Below are 15,871 nucleotides of genomic sequence, written 5' to 3'. Positions count from 1 at the left end.
CTCTAATATTATCTTATATTATATTATATTATGTTATGGTACTTATAATAATGTTACATATTATACGTGCATATATTTTGTCCAAACACAATTTAGTTTTGTACTACTACTATACATGGGAAGTTCATATGTATGTAAAAAAATTAATTATACCATCCTAATTAGAGGTAAATTTAGGGAAATGTTGGTGAATTGTTAATGGGTTTGTATGTAATATATGTATATGTGTATGTATATGTGTGTGTGTGTGTGTATATATATATATCTCTATATGGGTTTATTGACCTATCAAGTTCTTCAAATCCCAATTGTCTCTATACTCCTTGGAAGAGACACCCAATAAATTAATAAGTGAATAAATTTAATTTATTTGCAATTAAAAACAAAATAAATAAAAATAAAAAACAAAAAAGTCACTCTCTTAGAATATTTGTATAGCTTTGTGATCGTAGGTGATGTACTTGACCAACCCAACTTTTTTGGATGACCATATTCACCCTTATATCTATATATATATATATATCTATATCTATATATATATTACGTCATTAATATTGAAATAATGGTTTAACTAGGAACGTGCTAATTTTTATTAAAAACTCATAAAAGAATTTATACTCTTGAAGTACTTTATAATTATTCATCATAAAATACCATTAACATACTAATTGAAAATTTTCAATTATTTTAAGATTTTGGATTAATTATATACATACATACATACATACTTAGATATATATATATATATATGTGTGTGTGTGTGTGTATAAAGAATTGATGGATGAAGCCAAAAGTGACATGTCAAAAAAGGTGAAGGCAAAGCTAGTGATGTGATTCCCATTCTCCACAAACATAGAATTTTTATTTTTTAATAATTAATTGGATTCACAAATGTATTTTAATGTCTTGGTGGTCCATTAAATGGATAAAGATGCCACACACTCGAGTTGCCACCAATACATACATACATACATACATACATACATACATACATATATATACACACACACACACACACACACCTCTTTGCATCGTCATTGTCGTCCTCCTCCTTTCTTCCCGAGACCCGTAATGATATTTTTCTTGTTAATCTCATTTTATATTATTTTTAATTAGAATAACTCATTCTTAGTTGTATTATATATGTATACGTATATGTATATGTATATATATGTATAATGATTTTAACACGAGGAAATAAATTTGATAAAGAAAGGATAAGTTATCTCTTAATTTGGTTTTATGAAATTTAATGTTTATATAAAATTAATATGAATAATAATATTTTAGTTCGTAATATATAAAATAAATGAAATTAATAAATATCAAACTAATAATTCACATTCAATTTTTTTTTTTTTACCAATTTCAAATAATTTAAATTATTATTTTTTGATATTATATTGTATGCTACGTAATATTTAAAGTTTATTTAAATTAATAAAAAATATCATATTAATAAATTTAATACGTAATAATTAAGTTAATGTGGTAGTTTATTAATAATTGAGAAAGTATATAAGTTGAATAAATTACAAAATTATAGAATTAAACTATAAAATTATATAATTATAACAAAAGAAAGAATCTGTACTTGGAGCATAGTGGATCAGGAGACAAGGAGAGAATCCAACGGCTGAGATCTCTCGAACCTCATCAATTTGCGGAAACCCGGAGCCGCTCTTCCCACCCAACTTCTTTGGAATGCAGAAACCCGAATGCTTCACCTCTTAACCTAACCATAGTTAACTAAATAACCATGGTTACTTCACCCACTTCCCACTCAACTCTCTCCCCAGAATTATAACCACCACCTTCTATATATATCTCCCTCTCCATTTCCATCCCTTCAATTATTCCCTCATTCTCTTTCTCTAACTCTTATCTCACCAATCTTCCCCGACAAACACAACTTCTTCTTCTTCCTCGATTCGCTCACTACAATTTTTACTGGATCTTGTTTGATGTGCTGCGGAAGCTGACGACAATGAGCTGCAATGGCTGCCGAATTCTTCGAAAGGGTTGCAGTGAGAACTGCATGCTCCGCCAATGTCTTCAATGGCTAGACAGTCCCCAGGCTCAGGCCAACGCCACCGTCTTCGTTGCCAAATTCTTTGGCCGTGCTGGTCTTATGTCATTCATCTCAGCCGTCCCCCAATCCCAACGCCCTGGTAAATATTAATTGCTAAACACCCTCTTATATATGTATGTGTGTGTGTATATATATATATATATTTTGTGGGTGTTTATTGATTTGCCGTTGGGAATATCGGAATTTCTGCAGCGTTGTTTCAATCTCTATTGTTTGAGGCGGTGGGGAGGGCGGTGAATCCGGTCGGAGGGGCGGTGGGGTTACTCTGGACGGGAAACTGGCACGTGTGTCAGTCAGCAGTGGAGACAGTGCTCCGCGGCGGCGTGTTACAGCCACTTCCCGAATTTTACGGTGCCGGTCCGATTCCGGACGGCGATGACTGTTCGGAGTCGGGAATCGAGGTTTTCAGGCCGGTGAAGGCGGATTCAAGGTCGGTGAAGAGGAAGAGATGGGATGATGACGTGGCGAAATTTGGTTCGAAGGATGTTTTATTGAGTCTGGGTCCCGAATCGCCGGAGTATCGGCGAGCGGTGTCGCCGTCGGAGGAGTCTGAAACGACGACGTTGGGGAGTGGGTCGTCGACGAACTGTAGTGTAGTACGGGGAAGTGAGCGGCCACTTCTGAGACTCTTCGTTTGAGAAAAGGGTTACCGGCTACCGCTATAACCGGTGTAATTTTCCGCATAACGGGTCGTATTACGGAATGTAAAAGATAATTGCTGACTGAGAACTGACTTAATTACGGGGTCACACGGTTGTTAGTATTTTGTCATCCCTTTTTTTTAATAAAAAAATAAATTGAGCAGAAAAATTGGGTATGCTGAGAGATTATTAATTATAATTTAATTTTAATAAAGAATTAATAATTACCTGGAAATCTTTTTTTTCTTTTATTTTATATTAATCCAAGTATGTTTTAATGAATAATTTGAGATTAATTTTTAATAATAAGTTATATTTATTATTATTTATTGTACCAGCATGAATTTATTGTTTAAAATTTTTATATTTTATTTAAAGTTCACGAATTTAAATTTACTTAAAAATTTATAATTTATTATTTTAAAAATATATTATGAACCGTAAATAATTATAATATTTGATTTAATAAAAAAATAATAATTTATTAGTGTGTTAGTGAAATTGCGATAATCAAATTGAATTACATCTTAGTGCACATATTATGTTTTTGAACGAGAATGAATAACTCGCGAAAACTAAATTCTCTTAATTAATAATTTAAAAATTATATCTACTTTTTTGTTCAAAAAAAAAAAAACAACAATTTAGTGGATAAAAACTTTATTTTATATTTAAAATCAAATAATTTCTAGTGTTCGCATCTTATTAAGTAACGTATAATTTGCTATTTTTACTGAGTATATTATAAGCTGACATTAATTATATGTGTATAAATAAATAAATAAATCATGATTAATTTTTATTTATTAAATAATTAATATCTAAATATTAAAAATTAAATGAAAATAAAATAAGTTTCAACCAAATAGAATGTTGAAGATAATTTTGTAAGAGAATACAAAAGTTTCATACTCTAGTTGAATCTTTAACCATAACAAATTGAATTAGAAAAAAAACATAATATGTACACAAACATATACATATACATATATATATATATATATAAATATTAGATATATACATATATATGTATATATTGAATAGAATCTAGTATTAGAAAGACAAAATGGCTTTTCAATGGTTAAAAGAGACCAATTTGGAAATAGCAGAAAAGTTGGTAAATTAAATTAAATTAAATTAAATCAAATCCAATTGTAACAAGCTGAGTTAGTGATGGTGGGAAGCATGTCAGCATTAGACCTAATTTTCTGGTTTCTTCTTCTCCTTCTCCTTCTCCTTATCATATCCTCTCCAACTCAATAACCCAATTCCCAATATATATATATATGTGTATGTTATATCTGTATGTATAGATTCCTTGAGTGAGAGAGTGGTCAATTTTCTCCTGCAATTTTTTTTTTTTCCAATAATTGACTTTCACAAAACCCTAATTCCAACTCATTGGTTATATAATTTTGCACCTCTTAAATTATTGTTTTGTACTTCACACAACATGATTTCCTAACATGATCAATATGGTCTTTATTGAAATTAGGTTATACTTCTTTACTTATAATAAAATTAATTAATTTTGTAATTTAATATTAAATTTTAATTGTTTGTATGATCTTATCCATCAAGATTTGCATAAAAAGATTCCCCATATCAAATTAAATATGCATATATTCATATTGCAATAATGAGCTATTAGAAACTAGTTAAAATTAAGCTATAAACTAAAATTCTTGCACTTTGAGTGGGACAAATCCTCATTACTTGATGTTAGTTGTATTTAGCATATATGCCCAATTGTATATATATGTGTGTGTGTGTGTGTATATATATATATATGTATATGTGTGTGTATGTAGGTATCCAAAATTAGTAATGGCTCTTACCCATTAATGGAAGGGTGTTTTTTTATTGTAGAAATTCTTTATATTCAATAAATTATGTTATAAAATTACTAATTTGGCATTGAATAAACCCATCTTTGACTCAGTTTCATGAAACAAAAGTCATGGGCCAGCCACTTCATGTGGTTTGACTTGTTTCGACGGTCAACTCAAAGATATTCCAATTCAACTTCCAAACCAGTACACATAAAATCACTAACATTACTCGTATACGAGTGTTTGTATGTATACAATATATATATACATATATCTAGATGTCTATATACTAGCAAGTGTGAATGACGTAGATCGATTGTAACTCGAATGTTGAATGGGGTCAACTCTACCATTGTTAGAGATAAGAAGAAGAGATTAGGGAGACTGATGAGAAGATTCAAGATTTTCTATCGTGGTTTTTATAAAAATCTTCACGTACATGTCTATTTATAAGCACTATTACAACTATTAGAATTAATTATAACCACCAATAAAAATAATAAATTTAATTTATGACTCACAACTTTTATAAAATAAAACGATATATAGAGACTCTAATTTATGAAATTCAACTAATAATAAACTAATTAATTGTATTATAATTTGTAAATTAATTTTTAACATTTCTCCTTAATTTGCAAATTTCTTTTTTAATCCAAGATTAGTGCGTAGCTTTTGAAAGACTTCAAACGTGAGCGATTTGGTGAAAATATTCGCCACATGATCTTCAATCTTTACGTGCTTGAGTTCCACTTCTTTTTTAGCAATGCACTCTCTAATAAAATGATATTTTTTATCTATGCATTTGATTTGTTCATGGAATACTGGGTTCTTAGCTAGTGCTTGTGTAGACTTATTGTCAATAAAAATTTTAGTAACTTTATCTTGTGTTTAAATGAAGTTGTTTCAATAATTTTCTAAACCATATCGCATGACAAGCACAAGAGGTTGTTGCCACATATTCAGCCTCACATGTTGATAATGTAACAATGGCTTGTTTTTTAGAATTTCATATAATTGCACAATCACCCATAAAGAATACAAAACTAGTTGTACTTTTTCCATCATCAATATCTCAAGCGAAATCATTATCACAAAATCCCACAAGGTTGAAATCATTAGAAAATGAATAAAATAACCCAAAATCAATAACACCTTTAAGGTAACGTAGAACTCTTTTAGCAACATTCATGTGGGAGGTGGTAGGAGCTTTCATAAAATAACTTATTAGTGCAACTACAAAAAGAATATCAGACCTTAAAAATATTAAGTATCTCAAACTTCTCATAAGACTTTTAAAGAGAGTGAGATCTACTTTTTCTCCATTATCAAACTTTGATAACTTGGCTCCACATTTTATAAGCGTGTTCACAGGATTGCAATTAAGCATTTTGAATTTCTCTAAAACTTTTCTTGCATAGCCTTCTTGAGAAATAAAAATATCATCTTCCATTTACTTCACCTCAAGGCCCAAATAATAAGATGTGAGTCCAATATAAGTAATTTCAAATTTAAATAACATGTTTTTCTTGAATTCTTCAAATAAACTTGGATTGTTGCTCGGGAAGAAATCATCCACATATAGACACACAAATAGTATATCACCATTAGGATGATACCTCATATAAAGAACATATTTATGAAGGCAATGAACAAATCTATTATCTTCAAAATACTTGTTTATATGGTTATTTTATGCTCTTAGCGCTTGCTTTAGCCCATGCAAAGCTTTCTTCAATTTCAAGACTTTATCTTTATGACATTCGACCACGAAACCCAATAGTTGTTCTACATAAACCTCTTCATTAAGATAGCCATTGAGAAATGTCGATTTTACATCAAGTTGAAAAATTTTCTACTTCATTTGAGCTGAGATAGCTAAAAGCAAATAAATAGTCTCCATGTGAGCAACTGGTGCAAAAACCTCATCATAATCAATCCCATGTTTTTGCTTGTATCCTTTAGCTACAAGTCTTGCCTTATACCTTTTCACGTTTTCTTGAGAATCTTTTTTAGCTTTATAGACCAATTTGACACCAATAGCTTTATGTCCCTTAGGAAGAGTGGATAGTTCCCATGTGTTATTATTTTATATGGATTTGATCTCTTCCTCCATGGTTTGTCTCCATCTTGCATCTTTGATGTCTTCATCAAAATTTATTAGTTCACTGTCAAGAAAAAGACAAAACAAATCATTTATATCAAAATTAGTGATCTCCTCAGTTTCATCATAAAGATCTTGAATGCTTTTCAACTTTCGTGGCATTTCACTTGAACTTTCTTGAAAAATGAGTGATGCGACATGAGTTAGAGAATGAGATAGAGTTGCCTCTTGCAAAGGTACCATGGTCTCTTGGTTCTTCTCTTCAAAGTATGGAAAGAAATCATAAGCTTTTTCTTCTTTCTTCTCCCAATTCCAAGTCGTTTTTTCATTAAATTCAACATCTCTACTTACCATGATCTTGCCATTATTTGGATTATACAATTTATACCCTTTTGAGTTTGCACTATACCCAATGAAAATATGTTTGACACTTCGATCATAGAACTTAGATCTCTCTTGTTGTGGAACATGAGCATATGCAATACTTCCAAAAACTCACAAATGGTTGACATTAGTTTTCATTCCGCTCAATGCTTCTCGAGGAGTCATATCTTTCAAACTTGATGTTGGAGATCTATTAGATAAATACACTGCACAAGAAATTGCTTCGGTCTAAAATTTCTTGGGCATGTTTTTTGCTTTCAACATGCTTCTAGCCATATTAAGAATAGTTTTATTTTTCTTTTCGCAACTCTAATATGTTGTGGTGATCTTGGAACCGTTAAAGGGCGACGAATTCTATTAGATTCACAGAAATAATAAAATTCTTTGGAAGTAAATTCACATCTTCTATCTGTTCATAAAAATTTTATTTTACAACCACAATCTTTTTCTACAAGAGCTTTGAAATTTTTAAAAGCAACAAAAACATCTAATTTTTGCTTTAAAAAATATATCTAAGTCTTCCTACCAAAATCATCAATAAATAGTAGAAAGTATTCATTTTTACCAAATGAGAGTGGATTGATTGACCCACATACATCGGCATGCACAAGTTGAAGTAGCTTGGTTGCTATTGTAGTAGCTTCTTTTAGGAAACTCCTTCTTGAATGCTTTCTAAGTAGACATGCTTCACATAATTGATTAGGATGGTTGATTAATGACATCCCTTTCACCATTTTTTTTTCTCCCATTGCCTTTAGTGCGCAAAAGTTCAAATGGTCAAATCTCATATGCCAACATCATGTTTCATCTTCCATATTAGCCTTCAAACATCTTGCTTTAATAGTTTTGAAATTCAAGATAAACATTCTATTCTTTGACATGTGCACCTTAGCAATCAAATTAACACTTTGATCTCTTAGCTAAAGACAATAATCTTTCATATGAATTTCATATCAATTTTCAAGAAGTTGGTCTAAACTCAAAATATTATTTCTTAACTTTGGCACATAGTAAACATTAGTAATAAGTACATGCACACCATTTTTTGAAGAGAGTTGAATTTGAACTTTTGAAGAGTTTCCAAAAGAAACATTACCATTAATCTTCTTATCAACCTCCACAAATTTTTTTTTTTTGCTGCACATGTGATTGCTTGCTCCATTATCCAAGTACCATGAATTATGTGTATCACTATCTCCCTTTTTACATGCTAGCAACAAAGTTGTTTTTTCATCTTGTTTATTATTGACAAAGTTGGTTTGTTCCTCTTTCTCATTTAAAGTGTTGCAACATTCCCAAACATAATATCCATATTTATGACAATTGTAACATTCAATATTTGATTTGTTAGAATTTCTATAGTTACCTCTTCCTCTTCCTCTTCTACGGCTTCTATTTGATGGTTGACTTTTGTCTTCATTATTTGAGTTTCATTCCTTTTAAATGCTTGACCACGACCTCTACCTCTTCCTCGTCCTCTTTACTTTCCATCATCATTCAAAGGTGCCTTTGATTTGAGAACTTATTCTAAAGGCTCTTCTTGTCTTCTCTTTATTTTTTTTTTCATGAGGTTGTAGAGATCCCTTTAATTGTTCAAATATCAAAATGTCTAGATCCTTTGATTCTTCAATGGCACAAACCACATAGTCGAATTTTGGTGGTAACGATCGAAAAATTTTCTACACCACACGAACATCTTCCATCATCTCACCAAATATCCTCATTTGGCTTACTATAGACTTAACACTTGAACAAAAATCTAAAATGAATTCAACATCCTTCATTTGCAAAGCTTCAAACTCAACTCATAAAGTTTGGAGTCGTACCTTCTTCACCTTGTCAACTCCTTGGAGGGAATTCTTCAAAATCTCTCAAGCTTGCTTTGTGTTGGTAGCATCGGCTACCTTTAGAAATATAGATTCATTCAAACCTTGATGGATGAGTGCAAGAGCTTGTTGATCCTTCTTCTTTGTTCTTGTAAAAACCATCCTTCTCATTTTGAGTTAAGGATCCTTCATTTTCGGGTGGAGTAAAACATCTTTCTACAATATCCCACACATCTTGTAAGCCAAGTAGGACTTTCATACGAAGACAATAACTCTCATAGTTTTCTTTTGTAAGACGAAAAAATTTGAAAGAAAATAGATTATTGCTAGCAATCTCTAGATTTTTAACAAAAAACCAAGCTCTGATACCACTTTGTTAGAGATAGGAGGAAGATGTTAGAGAGACTAATGAGAAGACTCAAGATTTTCTATTGTGGTTTTTACAAAAAACTTCAAGTACATACATATTTATAGGCACTATTACAACTATTAGAATTAATTATAACAACTAACAAACATAATAAATCTAATTTATAATTCACAACGTCTACCAAACCAAAAGATATATAAAGACTCTAATTTATGAAGTTCAACTACTAACAAACTAATTAATTATATTTTAATTTGTAAAACATATTGAATGATAAAGATGAAAGCACGCCGTCCGGCAGATCTCCGATCCACTGACGAATTCCTCCATGCAAACAGTGCATACTTCTTGATCAACACCACCATTCCCCTTTGGCACTGGCAACCATCTTACTTTCTCTATAGCCTCAGTGCATATGCACACTCTCCATGTAACTGCAGCCACCGCCACCACAACCGACCCCACCGCTGGCCTCGAGTTTGTCTTCGACCAGATATTATACACAATCGCTTTGTTTACACTCGCGGGGATGCCCGAATCGAACAGTAGCTCTGCTATCTCGTAATATGCCTGGTGGGACGTAAAGGACTAGTTAGGGTTTAGTGAAAGAGTCTTGAAGGCCACAAGGTTGAATTTGTTGTCGCCCACCGCTTTGGTTTCTTCTCCCAGATCAATGTAATATCGATTCGCGTTGTAGAGCATGAAGGAAATTGATGGCGGCGGTGGAGTGTGGATACCCGTTCGGCCATGACCCACTGACACTTGGAACTCATAGTGTAAGTCCATGGAAATTAAGAAAAGGACAAGAAAGGTGATGGAGATGGAGATTACTGAGAATCTGAAAAGAAAAGATGATGAACGAGCTGAAAAATTAGAGATTGGAAGCTATATTAATGGAAGAGTTTGTGTATAAGACTGAGGGTTTTACGTAATTCCGAGTTGGAGGAGGAGATGGAATCATGATATCAATTTTTCCTAATCAGAGAAGATGAAGAATCTTTGACCAGAATTGGACCACAAACATGTTGCCAGGTCCTCACAAATTCTTATGATGTGGCACAATCTAAACCGTCTGATTCTTCTTGAACATTGATTTGGAAAGTACCAATTTTGAATGTTGACCGAGTCTGAATTTTCTAACCCGATTAGTAAAACACAATCTAAAACTTTTCTTATATCAAGCTCAGAAAACTTCCACCAGCACTACATTCACCAGTCACTCTTTTATTTTTGTGTCTTCTCCGATCTTTCATCTTCTTCTCTGAGTTCTCTCTTGATTATGGCTTTTCAGTTTTGCATAGTGCAAACCCAAGATGTGGGAGTGCGTTTCCTACGAGTTCAGGATGAACGTCGAAAAAGATCATAACGCACCGGAGAACCACTGCCCATCACCGTGGGTTGTCATCCGATTTTACAACGTCGAACGCCACTACATTAACCTGGGCGATGCCGGCGACAACGGAGACAATATTCAGTTTGTGGCGGCCTCGACGTTTCACCTGAGGGCCGAGCAGTCTTTCTCATCCCACCAAGTATATTGTCGGATCGCCAAGCTGCTCTACGAGATCGGCGTGCCGCCGACTACTAACATCCAAATCATGCGCGATTTTCAGTGCAAGATGAATTCGAAGTCGTCGTCGGCGGCGGCGGCGGCTGTAAGGATAGTTCGTATTCTGGTAGCTGAGATAACGAGGAAATTTTATTGGTGCGATGAAGTGCTGGAGAAAGTGAGTTGGCCGGTGATGGCGGAGAGTGGTGAGTCGTCGGATGAGGATGATGGTGAAGAACAATGCGTAATATGTTTGGAGGAGTTATTATATGTAACGCAGCTTAGCCGGATGCCGTGCTCTCATCTTTATCATTCGCTTTGTATTGCTAAGTGGCTGACCGTTCATGAAACCTGCCCCTCGTGCCGGTTTCCTATTCTGGAGACAGATAGCTAATCTTCTTCATCATCGATGAATATATACACAGACATACATACATACATACGTACATACATATATGCATGCATGTAAGTATACTCTAGGAGTTTGAAGGAAATGTTACCGGATGACGCGGCAAAATCTAAACAATACCCTCATTCTCAGCGGTTATCCGTTTCAGTCTTCTCTATGATTTTGACTTTGAGTCTAATGAATATGTACATATATATGTGTGCATGTAAGTGTATATATCTTGGGAGTTCGAAGGAAATGGTTCCAGTAACAGGAGAGATAGAACTTATACTGGATCAAGTTCTGGTCTATACAACCTGAACTGGGTCGGTAATACAATGAAAACATAAAGCAAGCCTGTTTGGATACGATGAAATATGAACAGGTCGACCATGAAACTAAAAGTTAATCAGTGAGCAAATGAATCTTCTAATTATGTACATTAAACTACAGATTAAGCAGTAAGAACTCGTATAATACAGAGCTAAATTAGTTTGAGCAAAACCCACTTCTCTAACCTTAAGATAAATTCAGACACACGCCATTTTAAAGATGATCCCAACTGCTTCTACAAGAGCATAATCCTTTCTTTTGCAGTGACATTTACAAGTTCTGCCATTGTCGAATTGGTTTCCTTTGTTGAATGATTGATTCAAAAATTACGTTAGAATTAATTTTTCTATAAAAATTATAAATTAGCTCTGACAAAGAGTGAAAATTATAAAAAAATAATAAATTAAATGGCGATGGCTTTAAATAGAAATTCATCAACCAACCATCCCTAGTTTTAAAAAAGAGAGTTACGAGTTTTGGAGCATCAAAATGAAGACTTTATTCAGATCTCAAAACCTCTGGGATTTGGTAGAGAATGAGTTTGTTGCTCCATATGAGGATGAGGAGAACTGGTTGAAGGAGAACAAAAATAAGGACTTTAAAACATTGTTTTTCATTCAACAAGCAGTCCATGATACGGTTTCTTTCAAGAATTGCAGCTGTTACGACTTCAAAGCAAACACGAACAATTCTACAAACAGAGTTTCAAGACTCGTCAAAGGTAATAGCTATGAAACCCCATGCTTTTCAACATGAGTTTGAAGCTTAATTATGAAAGACAATGAATCCACGTAAATATTGTTTTGTATAGAGTAACGACAATAGTTAGTCAAATGAGATCTTACGGAGATCAAATAACTGATCAAATTATTGTTGCAAAAATTTTTAGGAGTTTAATTCTTTCAATCATGTTATACCTACAATTAAGGAGTTTAAAGACTTGTCTAATTTTTATTTAATGAATTGATGGGTTCTTTGCAAGCCCGTGAGACAAGGTTTAACAAATCAACTAAAAAACTTGAAGAGAAACTATTTCAAGTGAAGTTGGAGACATTCAATTTAAGATAATTTAACAAGACAACAGCAGAAAGAAGTCGAGGCAGAAGTGCAAAGAATCGTGGTAGAGAAAGAGGCAAAAGTTTTGAGCAAATGCACTCCGCCAATAAACAAAGAAATGGCAAAAATAGAGTCCAATGCTATTAGTGTAATAAGTATCGACATGTTAAAGTAGATTGCTGGTATAAAGAGAAGCAATTAAATACGCAGAGACAACTAATGAAGAAAATAAGTTGTTTATGACTTATTATGATACTAATGAAATTACAAGTGATGTATAGTTTATAGATAACAGTTGCTCCAATTATATGTCAGACGTGAAAATAATATTTAAAAAATTTAACAAAACACAAAAAAAGACCGTCAAATTTGGAGATAATAAAGACATTTAAGTTGAAATGAAATATTAAACAAGTAGTGGATATATTCATAAAAACAATTCCGAATCATAATAATGTTTTCTTTCCTTCTTTTCCCTCATCATATTCTCTCCAACTCACTAACCCAATTCTCATTTGGATTTACCCTTTCTTTTATAGATATATATATATATATATATATATATATATATATATCCACACGTACATTTGTGTGTATGTTATTTATGTATATATAGATTCCAATAATTGGCTTTCGCACAACACCACAAACTATGAATTATTTAATTTTTTTACAAGTTAATAATATTATCATTTTTTAAAATTCTAAATTGATAAATTTTAACCCAAATAAAAAATTCGAGTATTTAACAAAAATAAAACTTAAATTTCATGAACATCCCTAATTTAATGCTTAATGATAAATAAAGTATCGTAGCATATAAATAAGTCTTTTATAATGAGAATTATTTTTTAAATAACTATGTAAAATTATAATTTTGCACTTCACATAACATGTTTCACAATCAATATGATCTTTATTCAAATTAGGTTTATCCTTTATTTATTATAAAACTAATTAATCAATTATGTAATATAAATTTTTATTGTGTGTATGATCTTATTTATAATTATATATATATATATAAATTCCCCATGTCAAATTAAATATGCATATATTCATATTTGCAATAATTAGCTAATTAGAAACTAATTAAAATTGAGTTATAAACTAACCATCTTGTACTTTGAGTGGGACAAATCCTCATTACTTGATTTTTGGTTGTATTTCGCATATATGCTTACTTATATATATATATATATATATGGAATTTAGCCGATTAATTTGGTAATTTCCTATATATATATATATATATATGTCTTAAAATTAGTAATGGCTCTTACCCATTAATGGAAGGGTGTTTTTATTATAAAAATTCTTTAAAGTATGATATTATATTCAATAAATTATGTTATAAAATTACTAATTTGCCCTAGATTAGGGCCCATCTTGGACCCAGTTTGATTACGCAAGTCATGGGCCAGCGCGTCATGTAGTTTGACTTTTTTCAACAGTCAAAGTCAACTCAAGGATATTCCAATTACCACCTCACTGATGGATGAGTGCTTGTATATATATATATATATATGTATGTATGTATGTATGTATAATATATACATGTATATATATCTTTCTCTATATACGAGTGACTGTGAATGACGAAGATCGAGCGTAATTCGAGTGCAGAATGGGAACACGACAGAGAGGGCAACTCTGGTTGATAAGCAGCCACTTGGCTATACACATCGGATGATAAAGATGAAAGCACGCCGTCCGGCGGATATCCGATCCACCGACGAATTCTTCCATGCAAACAGCGCATACTTCTTGATTAACGCCACCATTCTCCTCCGGCGCCGGCGCCCATCTCACTTTCTCTACCGCTTCATCGCACCTGCAAACTCTCCATGTCACCGCAGCCACCGCCACCACAACCGAGCCCACCGCCGGCCTCGAGTTAGCCTTCGACCAGATATCGTACACGATCGCGTTGTTTATATTTTCGGGGACGCCGGAGTCGGAGAGTATCTCTGATATCTCGTAGTATACTTGGTGGGACGTAAAGGACTGGGTGGGGTTCAGTGACAGAGTCTTGAAGGCCACGAGGCTGAATTCGTCGTCGGCCACCGCGTCGGTTTCTTCTCCCAGATCGATGCAGAATCGATTCACGTTGTAGAGCTGGAAGGAAATTGATGGCCGCGGTGGAATTTGGATGGGTGTTTCGCCATGACCGACTAACACCTGGAACTCGTAGTCTAGGTCCATGCACGTTAAGAAAAGAACAGGAAAAGGTGACGGAGATGGAGATTATAGAGAAACCAGAAAGAAAAGATGATGGAGCCGAAATATCAGAGATCAGAAGGTGTATTAATAGAAGAGTTTGTGTAGAAGACTGAGGGTTTTACGTAAATCCGAGTTGGAGGAGGAGATGGAACCGCTGTATCAGTTTTTCCTAATCGGAGAAGGTGAAGAATCTTTGACCAGAACTGAACCATTTATATTTTGCCATGTCATCATCAATTGTACGACGTGGCACAATCGAAACCGTCTAATTCTTCTCCGACTCTAATTTGGAAACCTGTGATGACGTGGCAAAAGATGAACCGTCTGATTCTTCTCAAACATTGATTCGGAAAATACCCGTTTTCAAGTTTGACCGACTCCGAATTTTCCTAACCCGATTAGGAAAACAAAATCTAAACCCTTTATGTATATCACCATTCACTCTTTAGTGTTTGTGTCTTCTCCGATCTCTCATCTTCTCTAAATTCTCTCTTCATCACAGTTTTTCAAGACTCAAGATGCAGGAGGACGACGTTACCTACTATTTCAGGGTGATCGTCAAGAAAGATCATAACCCACCGGAGAACGACTGCCCACCGCCGACCGTTACCATCCGAGTCTACAACTGCAAACAGCGCCACATTAACCTCGGCGATGTAAGAGCATTTCACGCCGACTGCGACAGAGACGGTTTTCTCATGGTGACAGGCACGACGCTTTACCTGAAAACCCAGCAGTCTTTCCCATCCCACCAAATCGCCGAGAAGCTCAACGAGATCGGTGTAACGCGGACTATTAAGAGCCAAATCATGCTCGATATCCAGTGCAAGATGAACTCGAGGTCGCCGGCGCCGGGAGATACGGGTAGTCCGGCGGTGGTAAGGTCGATTCGAATTTTGTTATCTGAGATTAAGCAAGAACTGTATAGGTACAGAGAAATGCTGGAGAAAGTGAGTTGGCCGTTGACGGCGGAGAATGGCGAGTCGTCGAATGATGATGATGGTGTAGAACAATGCGTAATATGTATGGAGGAGTTCTTGGGTAGACCGCATCTTAGTCGCACGGCGTGCTCT

At 33.8% G+C, this 15,871-nt stretch overlaps 2 protein-coding genes across 2 annotated transcripts; one reads left to right on the top strand and one right to left on the bottom strand.

The window, feature by feature from the left end:
• Positions 1 to 1,836: 1,836 nt before the first annotated feature.
• On the top strand, positions 1,837 to 2,909 carry LOC110810475 (LOB domain-containing protein 38-like). The gene is made up of 2 exons (XM_022036673.2): positions 1,837 to 2,171; positions 2,285 to 2,909. The coding sequence occupies exons 1-2, from the start codon at positions 1,988 to 1,990 to the stop codon at positions 2,728 to 2,730; spliced, it is 630 nt and encodes a 209-aa protein (XP_021892365.1). The 5' UTR covers positions 1,837 to 1,987; the 3' UTR covers positions 2,731 to 2,909.
• Positions 2,910 to 14,150: 11,241 nt separating this feature from the next.
• On the bottom strand, positions 14,151 to 14,780 carry LOC110810429 (uncharacterized). The gene has a single exon (XM_022036616.1). It carries the CDS (start codon positions 14,778 to 14,780, stop codon positions 14,151 to 14,153), a length of 630 nt encoding a protein of 209 aa, XP_021892308.1.
• Between the last annotated feature and the right edge of the window lie 1,091 nt (positions 14,781 to 15,871).

The sequence above is a fragment of the Carica papaya genome, chromosome 6 (genome assembly GCF_054855325.1).
Source record: "Carica papaya isolate Zhongbai chromosome 6, ASM5485532v1, whole genome shotgun sequence".
In the NCBI taxonomy this organism is placed as follows: domain Eukaryota; kingdom Viridiplantae; phylum Streptophyta; class Magnoliopsida; order Brassicales; family Caricaceae; genus Carica; species Carica papaya.
The sequence above is the reverse complement of the archived record's forward strand: the minus strand, read 5'-3'. Positions and strand labels throughout refer to the sequence as shown.